The 14,292-nt window shown below is 43.1% G+C and overlaps 1 protein-coding gene across 3 annotated transcripts in view; it reads right to left on the reverse strand.

Annotated features, from left to right (window-relative positions):
• Positions 1-425: 425 nt before the first annotated feature.
• tmem39b (transmembrane protein 39B) overlaps positions 426-14,292 on the reverse strand; it is a 66,291-nt gene continuing 52,424 nt past the window's right edge. For all 3 annotated transcript variants that reach the window (XM_059654453.1, XM_059654452.1, XM_048557651.2), the window contains 2 exons: positions 11,246-11,366; positions 426-1,112 (listed from right to left, as the gene is read on the reverse strand). In XM_059654453.1, coding sequence (XP_059510436.1) covers positions 876-1,112; positions 11,246-11,366 — 358 coding nt within the window. In that variant the 3' untranslated portion in view covers positions 426-875. The remainder of the gene's footprint in view (positions 1,113-11,245; positions 11,367-14,292) is intronic.

Here is a 14,292-nt window from a genome sequence, read left to right on the forward strand (position 1 = left end):
ATGTCTGATATGGGGGACAAGATTCTCACAACCCCCTCTGTCTATGCCTCCCAATTTTGCTACGAGCATGTGGTGGAAGGAGTGCACATTTGTGGATGCGGTGACAGTAAAGTGGCTGCTTTGCTCGATGGTATCAAGTTTCTTGGGAGTTGTTGGAACTGCACTCATCCAGGCAAGTGAGGAATATTTCATCACACTCCTGACTTATGCCTTGTAGATGGTAAGCTGGCTTTGGGGAGTGAGGAGATGGGTTACTCGCTGCAGTATTCCTAGCTTCTGACTTGCTCCTATGTCCACTGCATTTATACAGCAAGTCTAGTTCAGTTTTGTGGTAACACCCACCATGTTAATAGTGGGGGAATTCAGTGAGTAACAGCATTGAATGCAGTTTCATATACTTGATATTTATTTAGCAAATCATCTGTGTACATTCAAAACAAAAATGAAGACCTTTTATGTTCAATTTTTATTGAAACGAATGGGAGATTGCTTGAGCTTTTGTGGAAAGTAGGTACAGTCTAATAGAAAGTGCATTCAGTCAAAATGAATCACCAAAACAAAATGCAAAGAGCTGCGGGTCTGGCAGCATCTGTGGAAAGTAAACAGTCAACGTTTTAGGTACAGTGATCCTTCTTCAGAAAATCCTCATTTTTTTCTCCATAAACTATTTGACATTATAATATAAAGTACGCAAACTGGGTATGATTATTTCAGAAGTAAACGCATACAAAAATAAAATATTAGTAGCAGTTAACAATGATGGATCTGATCCAGAGATATAAAAATATTTTAATGACAGATACATGAAAGACAGCATTTGTAACAAAAATACAAAGCTCTGAACACGAACAGATACTGGGGTATGGAAAACAGACTTAATTAATTTTATTCTCTGAATTTCCATTTGTACAGTATGAATATGCTTTACCCAGAACTATTCTGTCTCTGAGTAGTTTAAAAAAAGCATAATAATTACTGAAGAGAATTAATGCCAAAGATATTGTTTGGTGCCACTTTTCTGAACATATTAATGAGTACAATTGATAGAGAATGACGACTCCTTCAATGATGATAAGAATATTCAAGATCCTCAATGGTTTATTGAAGAAAAACTGTGAAGAGATAAAACAAATACCAGAACTTGTCTAGAACGAGCACAAACAATGTACAATAATGCTTACTTTCATCTTTCATTAAAAATTATGATGTGCCTTGCTGCTACTGGAAATCCTCAGTGGGTCAAGCAGGAACCATGGAGAGAGATGGAGTTAAAATCTGAAGACAGTTAGAACTGGTGATTTTGAGCAAGTGAAGGATTGTACGGGGTTGCGTGGGACAAGGTCTGCAGTAAAGTGGAGAGCAGAGAGATTAAATGATGAAAGGTTTCATAAGACCATTAAAAATGGGAGCAGAAGTAGGTCTTTCAGCCCATCAAGCCTGCTCTGCCAATCAAAAAGATCATGGCTAACCTGATAATCCTCAGAGATAGTAGGAACAGCAGATACTGGAGAATCTGAGATAACAAGGTGTAGAGCTGGATGAACACAGCAGGCCAAGTAGCATCAGAGGAGCAGGAAATCTGAGATTTCGAGCCTAGAGTCTTCTTCAGAAATGAAGGGCCTAGGCCCGAAACGTCAGCTTTTCTACACCTCTGATGCTGCTTGGCCTACTGAGTTCATCCAGCTCTACCCCCTGATAATCCTCGACTCTGTTTTGCTGCCTTTTCCTCATAACTTTGGATTCAAACTCTCTGTCTCAGCTTGAATGTTCTTAACAACCTAGTCTCTACCCCCTCCATGAGGTAAAACATTCCACAGATTCACTATCCTCAGAAATTAAATTCCACATTTCAATCTTAAATGGGTGATTCCTTATTCTGAGGTTATGCCCTCCAGTTCCAGGCTTCCCCGCTAGGGGAAAATAACCTTCTGCATTTAGCCTGTCAAGTCCCGCATGAATCATGTATGTTTCAATAAGGTCTCCTCTCATCCCTTTCAACTCCAATCAGTGTAGGCCCAACTTAAGCAACCTCTCCTCATAAGACAGTCCCTCCAAACCTAGGCTAAATCAAGTGAACCTTCTCTGGATTGCCTCAGTGGATCTTTCCTCCGATAACAGGACCAAAACTGTTCACAGTACTCTAGCTGTGGTCTCAAAGAAACTGGTTGATGGACTACTAAAGAAACAAATTATGTGACTACATAATGTGCAAATAACTGAATGACAGCTGTCAGCTTGATTATTATCGCATGTTCTGTGACACAGTGAAAAGTACTGCATTGCATGCTAACTGGACAAATGATACCTTACCTAAGTACATCAGAGTAATAGAACAAAATGCAGAATCTAGTGTTACAGCTACTGAGGTGTAGAGAAAGATCAACTTTAAAATAAGACAGGTTCATTCAGAAGTCTGATAACAGCAGGGAAGAAGCTATTTTTAAATCTGTTGGTACATGTTTTCAAACTTTGTATCTCTGCCCTATGGCAGAGAGTGGAAGACACTATAACAGGCTGGGAGGGTTAGGGATTCCCTGTCTGGAGTTTGGAAGAGTCAGAGATGTGTTAACTGAAACAAACAAGATCTCAATTGGACTTAATTGGTGAACAAAAGCATGATTCCCATTGTGGGAGAATCTAGAACTACAGTCATAGTTCAAAAATAACAGGTTCTCCATTTAAAATAGAGATGAGGAAATATATTTTCGCTTAGAGGGTTGAGTCTTTGGAATGTCCTTCCTTAAAAGCAATAGATGCAGAATCTGTAATTCTTTTTAAGGCAGACGTAGACAGATACTTAATTAACAAGGAGATGGAAGATAGGGGATATGCAAGAATATGCAGTTGAGGTTAAAATCAGATCTTCTTGATCCTATTGAATGGCGCTGCAGGCTCGAAGTGCCACTAATGCTGAGCGGTCTACTCTAATTCCTAGGCAGAAATATAAATTACAAACAGCAAGAGCTTCTACTGGTATATTTTTAAAAAAGTAGCTGAAGTGAGTGTGGTAGCCTTAGATGATGTGATTGGGAACTGATAATGGGGAAATGACAGATGATTTAAACCAATATTTTACATTGGCATTCATGATGGAGGTCACTGCAAGCATCCCAAAGATATCAGATAAGCGAGGTGCTAATGGGAGGAAAGGTCTTTTAATATACTGCATGGGACAAAGTATTTGACAAACTAATGGGACTGAGGGCAGACAAATCATTAGGACCTTATGGTCTGTATCTAAGGATTTTAAAGGAAGTAGCTTCAGAGATAGTGGAGGTATTGGTCAAAATATCCCCAACCTCAGGGGATTCTCTCTCACACACACACATACACACACACACACACACACACACACACACACATACACACACACACAAACTCCCTGCCAACACACACACTATCTCTCCCCCATCACCCCCCCCCCAACCTCAGGCACACACAGTCTCCCTTCCCCTGCCCCCCCCCTCTCTCTCTCACACACACACAAACACAGACACACACACAGACACACACTCTCACCCCCTCTAACACACACTCTCTCTATCAAGACACACACACACACACAAATCTATGGGGTGAATTTATACTTGCTGATACATTCTATTTTGTTCAAAAAGCAGACAATTTACAGACAATTGATGTGTCGTTCTATAAATTTTTACTTTAGAAATAAAACCAGTTTGATTCCAAGCCAAAAGACAAACAGATTCTAAACTAGGCCTCACACAGTCTGACCTAAATTGTCACCTCTTCAGAGCACTGACTTGAAAGAAATTTGGGGATTTGCATATACATATTAATTAAAACCTTCCAACTGATTAAAGATTTAACAGCATTTTAGGTTTGTTTAATACATCCTCATCAGTTGTGTGATCATTTGATTTTTTACTTATAAATTCTGTGTTCTGCGTGTTTCTTTCTCACTTCACCTAATGAAAGGGCTACACGCTGAAACCTCGTGTTTTCAAATAAACCTGTTGAAGTGTAACCTGGTGTCGTGTGATTTCTGACCTTGTTCACCCCAGTCCAACACTGGCACCTCCACATTAAGGCTACCATGGATACCACCAAACACCAGCCCAAAGTGCAGAGGATTTCCAAGAGTATCGTGCATATCGACACAGTCGTCAAGTTTCTACAGAAATGCTAGAATGAAAGATCCCAAAAGGACTACTGATCATGGGCTCACCTACTGATTATGCTGAAAGACTTGGCTGTCGCAGCTCACACAAATTCCTCAATCATCTTGTACACCAATTCTACAGCCGTAACTTTGAAATCAAGATAGAGTCCATATTCTCAGCTGGTGCTCAAGATACAGAAGTACAATTATGAGACAGTGCCAAACAGACGAGGCAAACGGAGCAACATGCGCACCCAGAAAAAGAAACTAGAAAAACTCTGTATCACCACCAGCAATAACCAAGTCTCCCATGGTATCACAACTGAAAGCAGTTCCAACTGAAACCTTGGGAAAATCTCCACTTACACACACACACACACACACACAGACACACACACAGTCACTCTCTCCCTGATTCACTCTCGCTCACACACACAGTCACACACTCACACACAAAACACAGTCACTTATAAACACATAATCACTCTCTCACACACAAACACAGTCACTCTCTCTTTCTCTCTCACAGTCACACACAATCTCTCTCTCCCTCTCTTTCTCACTCACACAGTTGCATGAGGTCACACTGACAGACACACAGTCTCTCTTTCTCAAACACCAACACAGAGCATAAAACAGTACAGCACAGTACAGGCCCTTCGGCGCACTATGTTGTGCCGAACGTTCACCCCTAACCTAAGGTTTATCTAATCACCCTATACCCTATACTATCATCGATATGTCTATTTTATAGCCGCTTAAATACCCCTAATGAGGCTGACTCCACTACCCTCTCTGGCAATGCATCCCACGCCCCTATCATTCTTTGAACCTACCTTTGACGTCTCTCCTATATCTATCTCCACTCGCTATAAAACTATGTCCCCTCGTAATAGCTACTTCCACCCCAGGAAAAGTCTCTGGCTGTCCACTCTATCTATACCTCTGATCATTTTGTGCACCTCTATCAAGTTACCTCTCATCCTTTGTCATTCTAAAGAGAAAAACTCTAGCTCTCTCAACCTTACCTCATAAGGCCTTCCCTCCATTCCAGGCAACATCCTCGTAAATCTCCTCTGCACCTTTTCCAACGCATCTGTGTCCACTTTTGCCTCCCTTTTGCCCTTTATATACTTAAAGAAACTCTTACAGTCTTCATTTATATTACTGGCTAGCTTACCCTCATATTTAATCTTCTCCCTTTTTTTTGTTGCCCCCTGTCGGTCTTTGTAAGCTTCCCATCCTCTGGTTTCTCACTCCCTTCACCACATTATATGTTTTCTCTTTTGCTTTTATGTGTGACTTCTTTAGTCAGCCATGGTTGCATCTTCCTCCCTGTACCATGCTTCTTTTTCCTAAGAATGAACTTTTGCTGCATCTCCTGAATTACTCCCAGAAACTCCTGCCATTGCTGTTCCACTGTCTTTCCTGCTTGGCTCGTCTTCCAGACAATTCTGCCCAGCTCCTCCTTCATACCTCTGCAGTCACCTTTATTCAGCTGCAATACTGTTACCTCTGATTCTGTCTTCTCCTTCTCAAATTGCAGAGTAAATTCTATCATCTTATGATCACTGCCTCCTAAGGATTCCTTTACCTTAAACTCCCTTAACAAGTCTGCCTTATTGCACAACACTAAATCTAGTATTGCCTTTTCCCTTGTGGGGTCCACCACGAGCTGCTCCAAAAAGCCATCTTGTAGACAAAAATTCCCTTTCTTGCAACTGACTACCAAAATGATTTTCCCAGTCCACCTGCAGATTGAAATTCCCTATGATCACTGTGACTTTGTCGTCCTTACACACCTGGTGTACCTTGCACCCCAGCTCCTGACTACTGTTTGGAGGCCTGTACACACCCCTAACTATGGTTTATTTATCTCTGCGGTTCCTCAATTCTACCCAAACAGATTCTACACCATCTGACCCTACTTTGTTTCTTCCTATTGATTTAGTTTCATTTCTCACTAATAAGGCAACCCCACCCCTTCGGCCCACCTGCCTATCTTTTCAATAGGATGTATGTCCTTGGATATTTAGTTCCCAATCCTGATCCCCTTGCAGCTACGTCTCTGTGATGCCTAGCATGTCATATCTGCCAGTTGCAATCTATGCCACAAGTTCATTTACCTTACTCCTTATACGCGTGCATTCAGATATAACACCTTCAGTACTGCATTAACTATCCCTCTTATTCCCATTTTCATTCGTTTCTCCAGTGTTTGATTGTTAGCCTTTTTCAAACACTCTGTCCTGTTTGTCTCTGAGCTGGAGGCCTTAATAGCCTCTCCTGAATTTTCCTTCCATGTCATTTCTTTCATATTTTTCCACTTAGTTTAATCCACCACTACAGATGTTAAACTGCTGTCTCTCACTGGGGCAAGTTTCACCATTCCCTACCATCCCCTCCCCCCTGCAACTTCCTCGTTTAAAGTCCTGTTGACCAGCCTATTTACCCTTTTCACTAGAACATTGGTCCCAGCTTGATTCATGTCGAGGCCGTCCCAATGGTGCAGATCCCTCCTGTTCCAATACTGATGCCAGTGCCCAATGAAAAGGAAACCCTCTTATCCTCACCACTCTTTTAGCCACATGTTTACTTCCCTTATTCTCATGCCCCTATGCCAATTAGCACATGGCTCAGACAATAATCTGGAGATTATAGCCTTGAGGACCTGTTCTTTAATTTGGTTCCTAGCTCATAATAATCTTCCTAGTCTTGCCTATTTCATTTGTTCTCGCATGGACCATAACAATTGTATTCTCCCCCTCCTTCTCCAATTTCCTTTCAAGCCAGTCAGAGATATCCCTTACCCTGGCACCAGACAGGCAACATACTGTGTGGGACTCTCGATCCTCCTAACAAAGGATACCAGCTGTTCCCCTAATTGTACAACTACCGCCTTTCATTTTCGGTCCCCCCTTTTGAATGGCCCCCTGTACCACAGTGCAGTGGTCAGTTGGCTCATCCTCTCGCTGCCCTTTTCCTCATCCACACTGGGAGCAATTACTTCGTACTTGTTGGACCAGGTCAAGAGCTGAGGCTCCTCTGTTCCTGACTGCAGATTCTGTTTACCTGCCTCACTTACAGTCACACCCTGCTGTCCCTGGCCACTGATCAGATTTGAAGTACTTAATCTACCAGGTTTGACTGCCTCCTGAAATAAATCGTCTGGATACTTCTCCCCCTCTCGGATGTGCTGCAGTGTTTGAAGCTAGACAGCACCCCATCTCACTCATCTTACTGCAAGAATGTGATCCCCTACTCTCAATTCTTCCGATTCAGATATAACACCTTCAGCCCTAGCTCCCTCAACCTTTCCTCACAAGACTTGCCCTCCAGTCCAGGCAGCATCCTGGTAAATCTTCTCTGCACCCTCTCTAAAGCTTCCACATCTTCCCTATAATGAAGTAATGAGAACTGAGCACAGTATTCCAAATATGGTCTAACCAGAGTTTTATAGAGCTGCAGCATAACCTCGTGGCTCTTAAACTCAATTCCCCTGCCAATGAAAGCCAGCACACCACACACCTTCTTTACAATCCTATCGACTTGGGGAGCAACTTTGAGGGATCTATGGACATGGACCCTAAGATCCCACTGTTCCTCCACACTGCATTCAAATTTGACCACACATACACACACACGTGAACTTGAGTTTGGTGTGCAAGGTGGAGTAGCTTCCACTGCTACACTGGCACCATCCCCCACCTCTTCCTCTGCTACATTGATGAATGTATCGACGCCGCCTTGCGCTCCCACGAGGAGCTTGAATAGTTCATCAACTTTACAACACCTTTCATTCAACCTTAAGTTCACCTGGACCCCTCTGTTTCCATCTCTGATGACTGCCTCGAAAACGACATCTATTTCAAGCTCACTGACTCCCACAGCTACCTAGACAACACCTCCTCTCACCCACCTTCCTGCAAGAATGCTATCCCCTACTCCCAATTCCTCTGCGTCCGCTATGTCTGTTCCACAGATGAGGCATTACTCCCAAACATCCCCAATGTCCTCTTACTTCAAGGGATGCAACTTCCCCCCCCTTTGGTAGTTGAAAATGCTCTCGACTGCATCTCCTGCATTTTCTGTACCTCTAACCTCACATCTCCTCCCCACAACCAAAATAAAGACAGACTCCTCGTTGTCACACATCACAGTAACCTCTGTATTCAATGCATCATTCTCTGCCACTTCCGTCACCTCCAATCTGACCCCACAACTAAGGTGATATTTTCCTCACCAGCCCTATCTGAGTTCCATAGGGACTGCTGTCTCCGTAATTCCCTCATTCGCTCCACACTCCCCACTAGCCCCACCACCCCGGCACCTTTCCCTGCAACTGCAGGAAATGCTGCACCTGCCCCGACACCTCTCTCCTCACCTCCATCCAAGGCACCAAACAAACCTTTCATAGCAGACAGAAGTTCACCTGCACACCCATCAAAGTGGTCTATTGCAGCTGCTCCTCCCGATGTGGCCTCCTCTACATGGGTGAGACCAAGTGGGGGCTCGGAGACGGCTTTGTAGAGCACCTTCGCTCTGTTCGCGACAAACGATAACATCTTCCAGTCAGGAACCAGTTTAATTCCCCCCTCCCACTCCCTGGATGACATGTCTATCCTGGGCCTCCTCCAGTGTCACAATGATGCCACCTAGAAACTGAAGCAGCAGCACCTCATATTCCGCCTCGGGGCCCTACAGCCCGATGGTCTCGTGGGTTTAACCAGTTTCAAAATCTCCCCAACCCGAGCCTCATCCCTTGACCAACCCCCTCTCTCATCCTTGCCTCCTTAACCTGACATAAATGTCCATCTTCTCTCCCAACTATCTGCTCCTCCCACCTCATTGACCAATCCCCACCACCTCCTTGCTGCAGCCATCTATCACTATCCCACCTACCTTTCCCAGCCCCATCCCTCCTCCCCCTATTTATTTCAGAGCTCCCTATCCCTTCCCCCATTTCTGAAAAAGGGTCCTGACCTGAAACGTCAACTTTCCTGCTCCTCTGATGCTGCCTGGTTTGCTGTGTTCCTCCAGCTCCACACTGTGCTATCTACGACTCCAGCACTGGCAGTTCTTAATATCTCTGAACATCCTGGTAAACGTCTTCTGCACCTTTCCAAAGCCTCAACATCGTTAGGGTAATGTGGTGACCAGAATCTAAAACAGTACTCTAACTGTGGTCTAACCAAAGTCTTAGAAAGCTGCAACATGACAAGATGACTCTTGCACTCAATTCCATGAACAATAAAGGCAAGCATTCCACATGCCTTCTTTACCCTCTATTTACTTGCATGGTCACTTTCAGGAATCTATGGACATAAACCCCAAGGTCCTTCTGTACATCAATGCTGTTCAGTCATTTCATTAATTGTATACTTTTCCTTAACATTCGATCTCCCAAAAAGCAGTACCTCACACTTACCTGGATTAACCTCCATCTGTTAGCATATCTGCAACTGATCTATATCCCTCTGAATCCTTTGACAGCCTTCTACACTATCCAGAACTCCACTGATCTTTTGTATTGTCTGCAAACTCACTGACCCACTCAGCTACATTTTCATCTAAGTCTTTTATATGTATATCAAGTAATTAGGGACAGTCAGCATGGCTTTGTGCTGGCAGGCCTTACCCATGTCAAAACTTAAGGAGTTGTGATCACTGTTTCTAAGACGCTCTCCCACTGACAGGTCAGTCACCTGGCCAGGCTCAGTTGCCAATACAGGGTCAAGTACGGCCCCTCCTCTAGTTCGGTTATCCACATACTGTTTCAATAATCTCTCTTGGATGTACTTAACAAATTCCACCGCCCGGTCTATGCCTCTTGCTCTAATGGAGTCCCAGTCGATACTGGGGGAGTTAAAGTCACCCGCTATGACAACCCTGTTGTTATTGCACCTTTCCATAATCTTCCTCCATATTTGTTCCTCAATGTCTCGGTGGCTGTTGGGGGGCGGGGGGCTATAGTATAATCCTATCAGAGTGATTGCACCCATCTCATTTTTGAGCTCCACCCATGTTTCCACAGTGGATGAGCCCTCCAGCATGTCTTCTCTGAGTGCAGATGTAACATTCTCCCTGTTTAGTAACTCAACTCCTCCACCTCTTTTACCTTCCTCTCCATCTCATCTAAAACAACAAAATCCTAGAAAGTTGAGCTGCCAGTCTTGCCCTCTGCCCACCAAGTCTCTGTAATGGACACAACATCATAGCCTCATGTACCAATCCAGGCTCTTAAGGTCAACTGTCTTACCTATAATACTCATTGCATTGAAATAAACACACTTCAGCCCATTAGTACCATCAGGTTCATTTACCCATCTCTATCTGTCTTTGCTTTCTGATTTACTGGTCCTAACTTCTACCTTAACCTCAATCCCTCCACTTGCTGATCTGCTGCTCTGGTTTCCACCTCTGCAACTTCCCGAGCTGCACTAACGAACCACCCTGTGAGGATATTGGCTCTTCTCCAGTTTAAGTGCTACCTGTCCCTCTTGTACAGGTCACTCCTGCCTCAGAAGAGGTCCCAATGATCCAAAAACCTGAAACCCTGTCCCCTGCAGTGGGGTGCATCTCAAATTAGGGAACATAGTTACAGAATAAGGAGATACCAATTTAAAATGGAGATGTGAAAAAATGTCTTCTGTATCACAGAGTAATGAATATCCAGAATTTCCTACCCAAAGAGGGAGGCTAGGTTACTGAAAGCATTAAATGATTGTGTGGACAGAACAAGTTTCATGCAGGCAAGAGAATAAATTAAAACTAATTGCCTTACTGAACTGATCAGGAGAAAGTCAATACCCAAGATTCTTCAAAGATTTTTCCTGTTGCCATAAAATCTAACATGCAAGTCACATTTTGCATGAATCTCTGATAGTCATGCCATCAAGATGATGGATTTACAACGGAGAAGAGTTGCAAAGGTCAGCTAACATATATACATGTGGAAGCAAACTGTATTTATTCATGACGGTTTCAGAAAATCTTCAAGCCACTTATTCCATTGTTTCCAACAACTCACATTTTAAAAAGTCTTCTTTGTAAACTTTTGATTTTAATATAGCGTTTATTTTTACACCATAATGAAAGTTTAAAATACCTACTCATACTCACATAGAATCTGAAGTGCGAAACATCTGAAGGGATTGCGACATTGTAATTTCCCATTGCTTTATACACATTCTTATTATGTTTTACTAACACTCCCTGTGGCCACATATACTCTTCTGACCAGCTGGTGGAAGGAAAAATACATTTTTAGCACTTAAAAAAAACTTTGGAAATCTATAATTATCATCTTCTCCAATCAATAATAATTAGTAGGAATTCAAATTTTGTTACTGATCTATATTGTTACCATCTAGATTCAATCTGATAGGGGTGTCTGAGAACAAAGAGACTGACAGATGATTGTATTATGCTAATTAAGAAATATCTGGTTGAGAACTAAATATGGGAAACAAATGACATGTGTTACAGTTTTATGTGTAAGGTGAAACAAAACTTTGATTAAAAAGAATATTATTATAATAATCTAGAGTCATGATTGCTGTCTGCAAAATGCTCCCCCACTATTTTAACCATTTTCCGAGCTTCATTCCATAGGAAAAACCTGTAATTCAATAGATCGTATGCAAGAAATTCCACATCTGTGGTTTTCAAGTTATTAGGCTGCGTCAAAATATCGATTTGGACTCCTAATTTTGGTGCAAGTTAAATTTGCAGATAAACAGACACTGCAAAAACAAATGCCAGAAGCACAAAAAGACCCCTTGGAAACTTCCTTTCAATGTGGTACAAATGGAACAATTAGCTATATGACAGAAAGTGGAGGACACGCTACTGAGTTGGAAAGACGGGTTAGATACAGGTCACAGGTGATGCTGTGAACGAAGAATTTTAACTAAGAGAAATGAGAATGAAATTGCTTCTGACAACTTTCAGAAACAAAGAGAATTTATGATGTAAAATAAAGGGATGAACCCCAGAAATGCTCACTCTTCAGGCGTGATTCAAAATACTAGCATACCATTTTCTAAACACACTAAAATCTTTAAAAAAAGGTACTGATTCCTCATAAAATAGCTGGAACCAATTATTTTATTAGCATGCATGTAGTATCCAGTGAAGTTTATTATTAATTATAGGTGTGGCATCCGTCGGTCTCGAGAGATCTGCACCTGAAGAGTTTTGAATCAGCTGCTGGAGGTAGCGCAGTGTCTGTTGTGGCTGTACAGGCCCACACGGGAGCGACAGTCTCGGTTGCAGCAACTGCATTTGAAGATGCTCTCCTCCGGTGTTGCCGTGTTGCTGTCTTTCCATTGAGCACGCTTTTCCTCAGCGGCCTCAGTTTCTTCTCTCCTCATTCCAGCCCTCTGTGTAGTTCCCGTCTCCAGTGTGAACAATTGTTTGCGATGTCTTCCCATCTCTCGAAGTCCAGGTCCATTGACTTCAGGTCCCTTTTGCAGACGTCCTTGAAATGAAGATGAGGTCATCCTCGTGCTCTCTTGCCGATGGCCAATTCCCCTACAGCACATCTTTCGGGATCCTCCCATCCGGCATACGATGTACATGGCCCAACCAGTGGAGGTGGCATTGTTGGAGTAGGGTGAAGAGGCTGGGTACGTGGGCACGGGTGAGGACTTCGGTGTTGGTGACTCAGTTGGCCCACTTGATGTCCAAAATGCGTCTCAGGCTGCGAAGGTGGAAAGCGTTGAGACGCCGCTCTTGTCTGGAGTACAGGCTCCAGGTCTCACTGCCGTAAAGCAGCATGCAAAAGTGCTGATGGAACTGGGTATAAAAACAGCAAAGCTAATCAGTACTGAGGGTCACTGGACCCAAATGTTAACTCTGTTTTCTTTCCACAGATGCTACCAGACCTGCTGAGTTTCTCCAGCAATATATTTTTGTTTCAGATTTCCAGTATCTGTAGTTCTTTGTGTTTTTTGCAAAGCTATTGTGTGGGGAAAATTTGTTTGCAATTCACAGTAGGGAATGGAACATACCCTCTTTTTAATGTCAACAGGTAGAAATTTACATGACCAAAAAATTGATCATCTTAAAATAACATAGGCTTAGTGGTTAGCACTACTGCCTTAAAGCCAGGAACCTGGGTTCAATTCCAGTCTCAGGTGACTCTCAATGTGGAGTTTGTACATTCTCCCTGTGTCTGCATGGGTATCCTCTGCATGCTCCGGTTTCCTCCCACAGTCCTGGAGTGTGCAGATTAGGTGGACTGGCCATGCTGAATTTTCCAGGGATGTGTAGGTTAGGTGGGTTAGCCATAATAAATATGGGGTTACAGGGATAGGGTAGGGTACTGGGTGAGACGATCTTTGAAGGGTCAGTGCAGATTTGATGAATCAAACAGTGTCTTTCTGCACTGGAGGGATTCTATGTTTGGAAGTATGTAATTTATATGGATTTCAACAAGATTCCATATTGTAAATTGTTAAAAGAAGGCAAAAGGTCATAGGGTGCAACTCGGCCAATTGAATCCAAAATTGGATAAGTGACAGGAGAAGGCTGTTAGTGTGACTGGAGCCCAATGTGTACTGGCATACCACAATGGTCCATGTTGGGTCTTTTGTTGTTTGCGACCTTCATAGATGACGTTGAGGAGAATGCTAGTGGGGGTTGGGGGTCAGGGTCGGGAGGGCAAGATGTTAAATAAGTTTGTGGATGACACAAACATTGGCCATGTAGTTCACAGTACAGAAGAAGGTGTAAGGATACAAGAGGATATACATTTAACCCTAAGAAGTGTGAGGTGATGCACTTTGGAAGACAGGAAAAGACAAAGGGATACTCAATGGATGTCAGGACACTAGGAAGCTCAGAGGAATAGAGGGATCTTGGGGTACTTGTTGACAGAACCTTGATGGCAGCAGAACAGGTTAATAGCAGATGGGCGCTTGCATTTACCAGCTTTGTCATCAATTACAACAGCAGAGAGGTTAAACAATCATTCAGTCCATCAAGTTCATACTGACCAATCAAAGCGTATCCCACCAGACCCATCCTATCTCTGTATCCCTAACTTTTCCATGACTAACCCACCTAGTCTGCATATCCCTAGACACTATGGCCAATCCAGTTGACCTGCACATCTCTGGACTGTTGGGAGGAAACCCATGCAGGCATGTGACAAATGTGCATAC

This window comes from Stegostoma tigrinum, chromosome 24 (genome assembly GCF_030684315.1).
Source record: "Stegostoma tigrinum isolate sSteTig4 chromosome 24, sSteTig4.hap1, whole genome shotgun sequence".
NCBI lineage: Eukaryota > Metazoa > Chordata > Chondrichthyes > Orectolobiformes > Stegostomatidae > Stegostoma > Stegostoma tigrinum.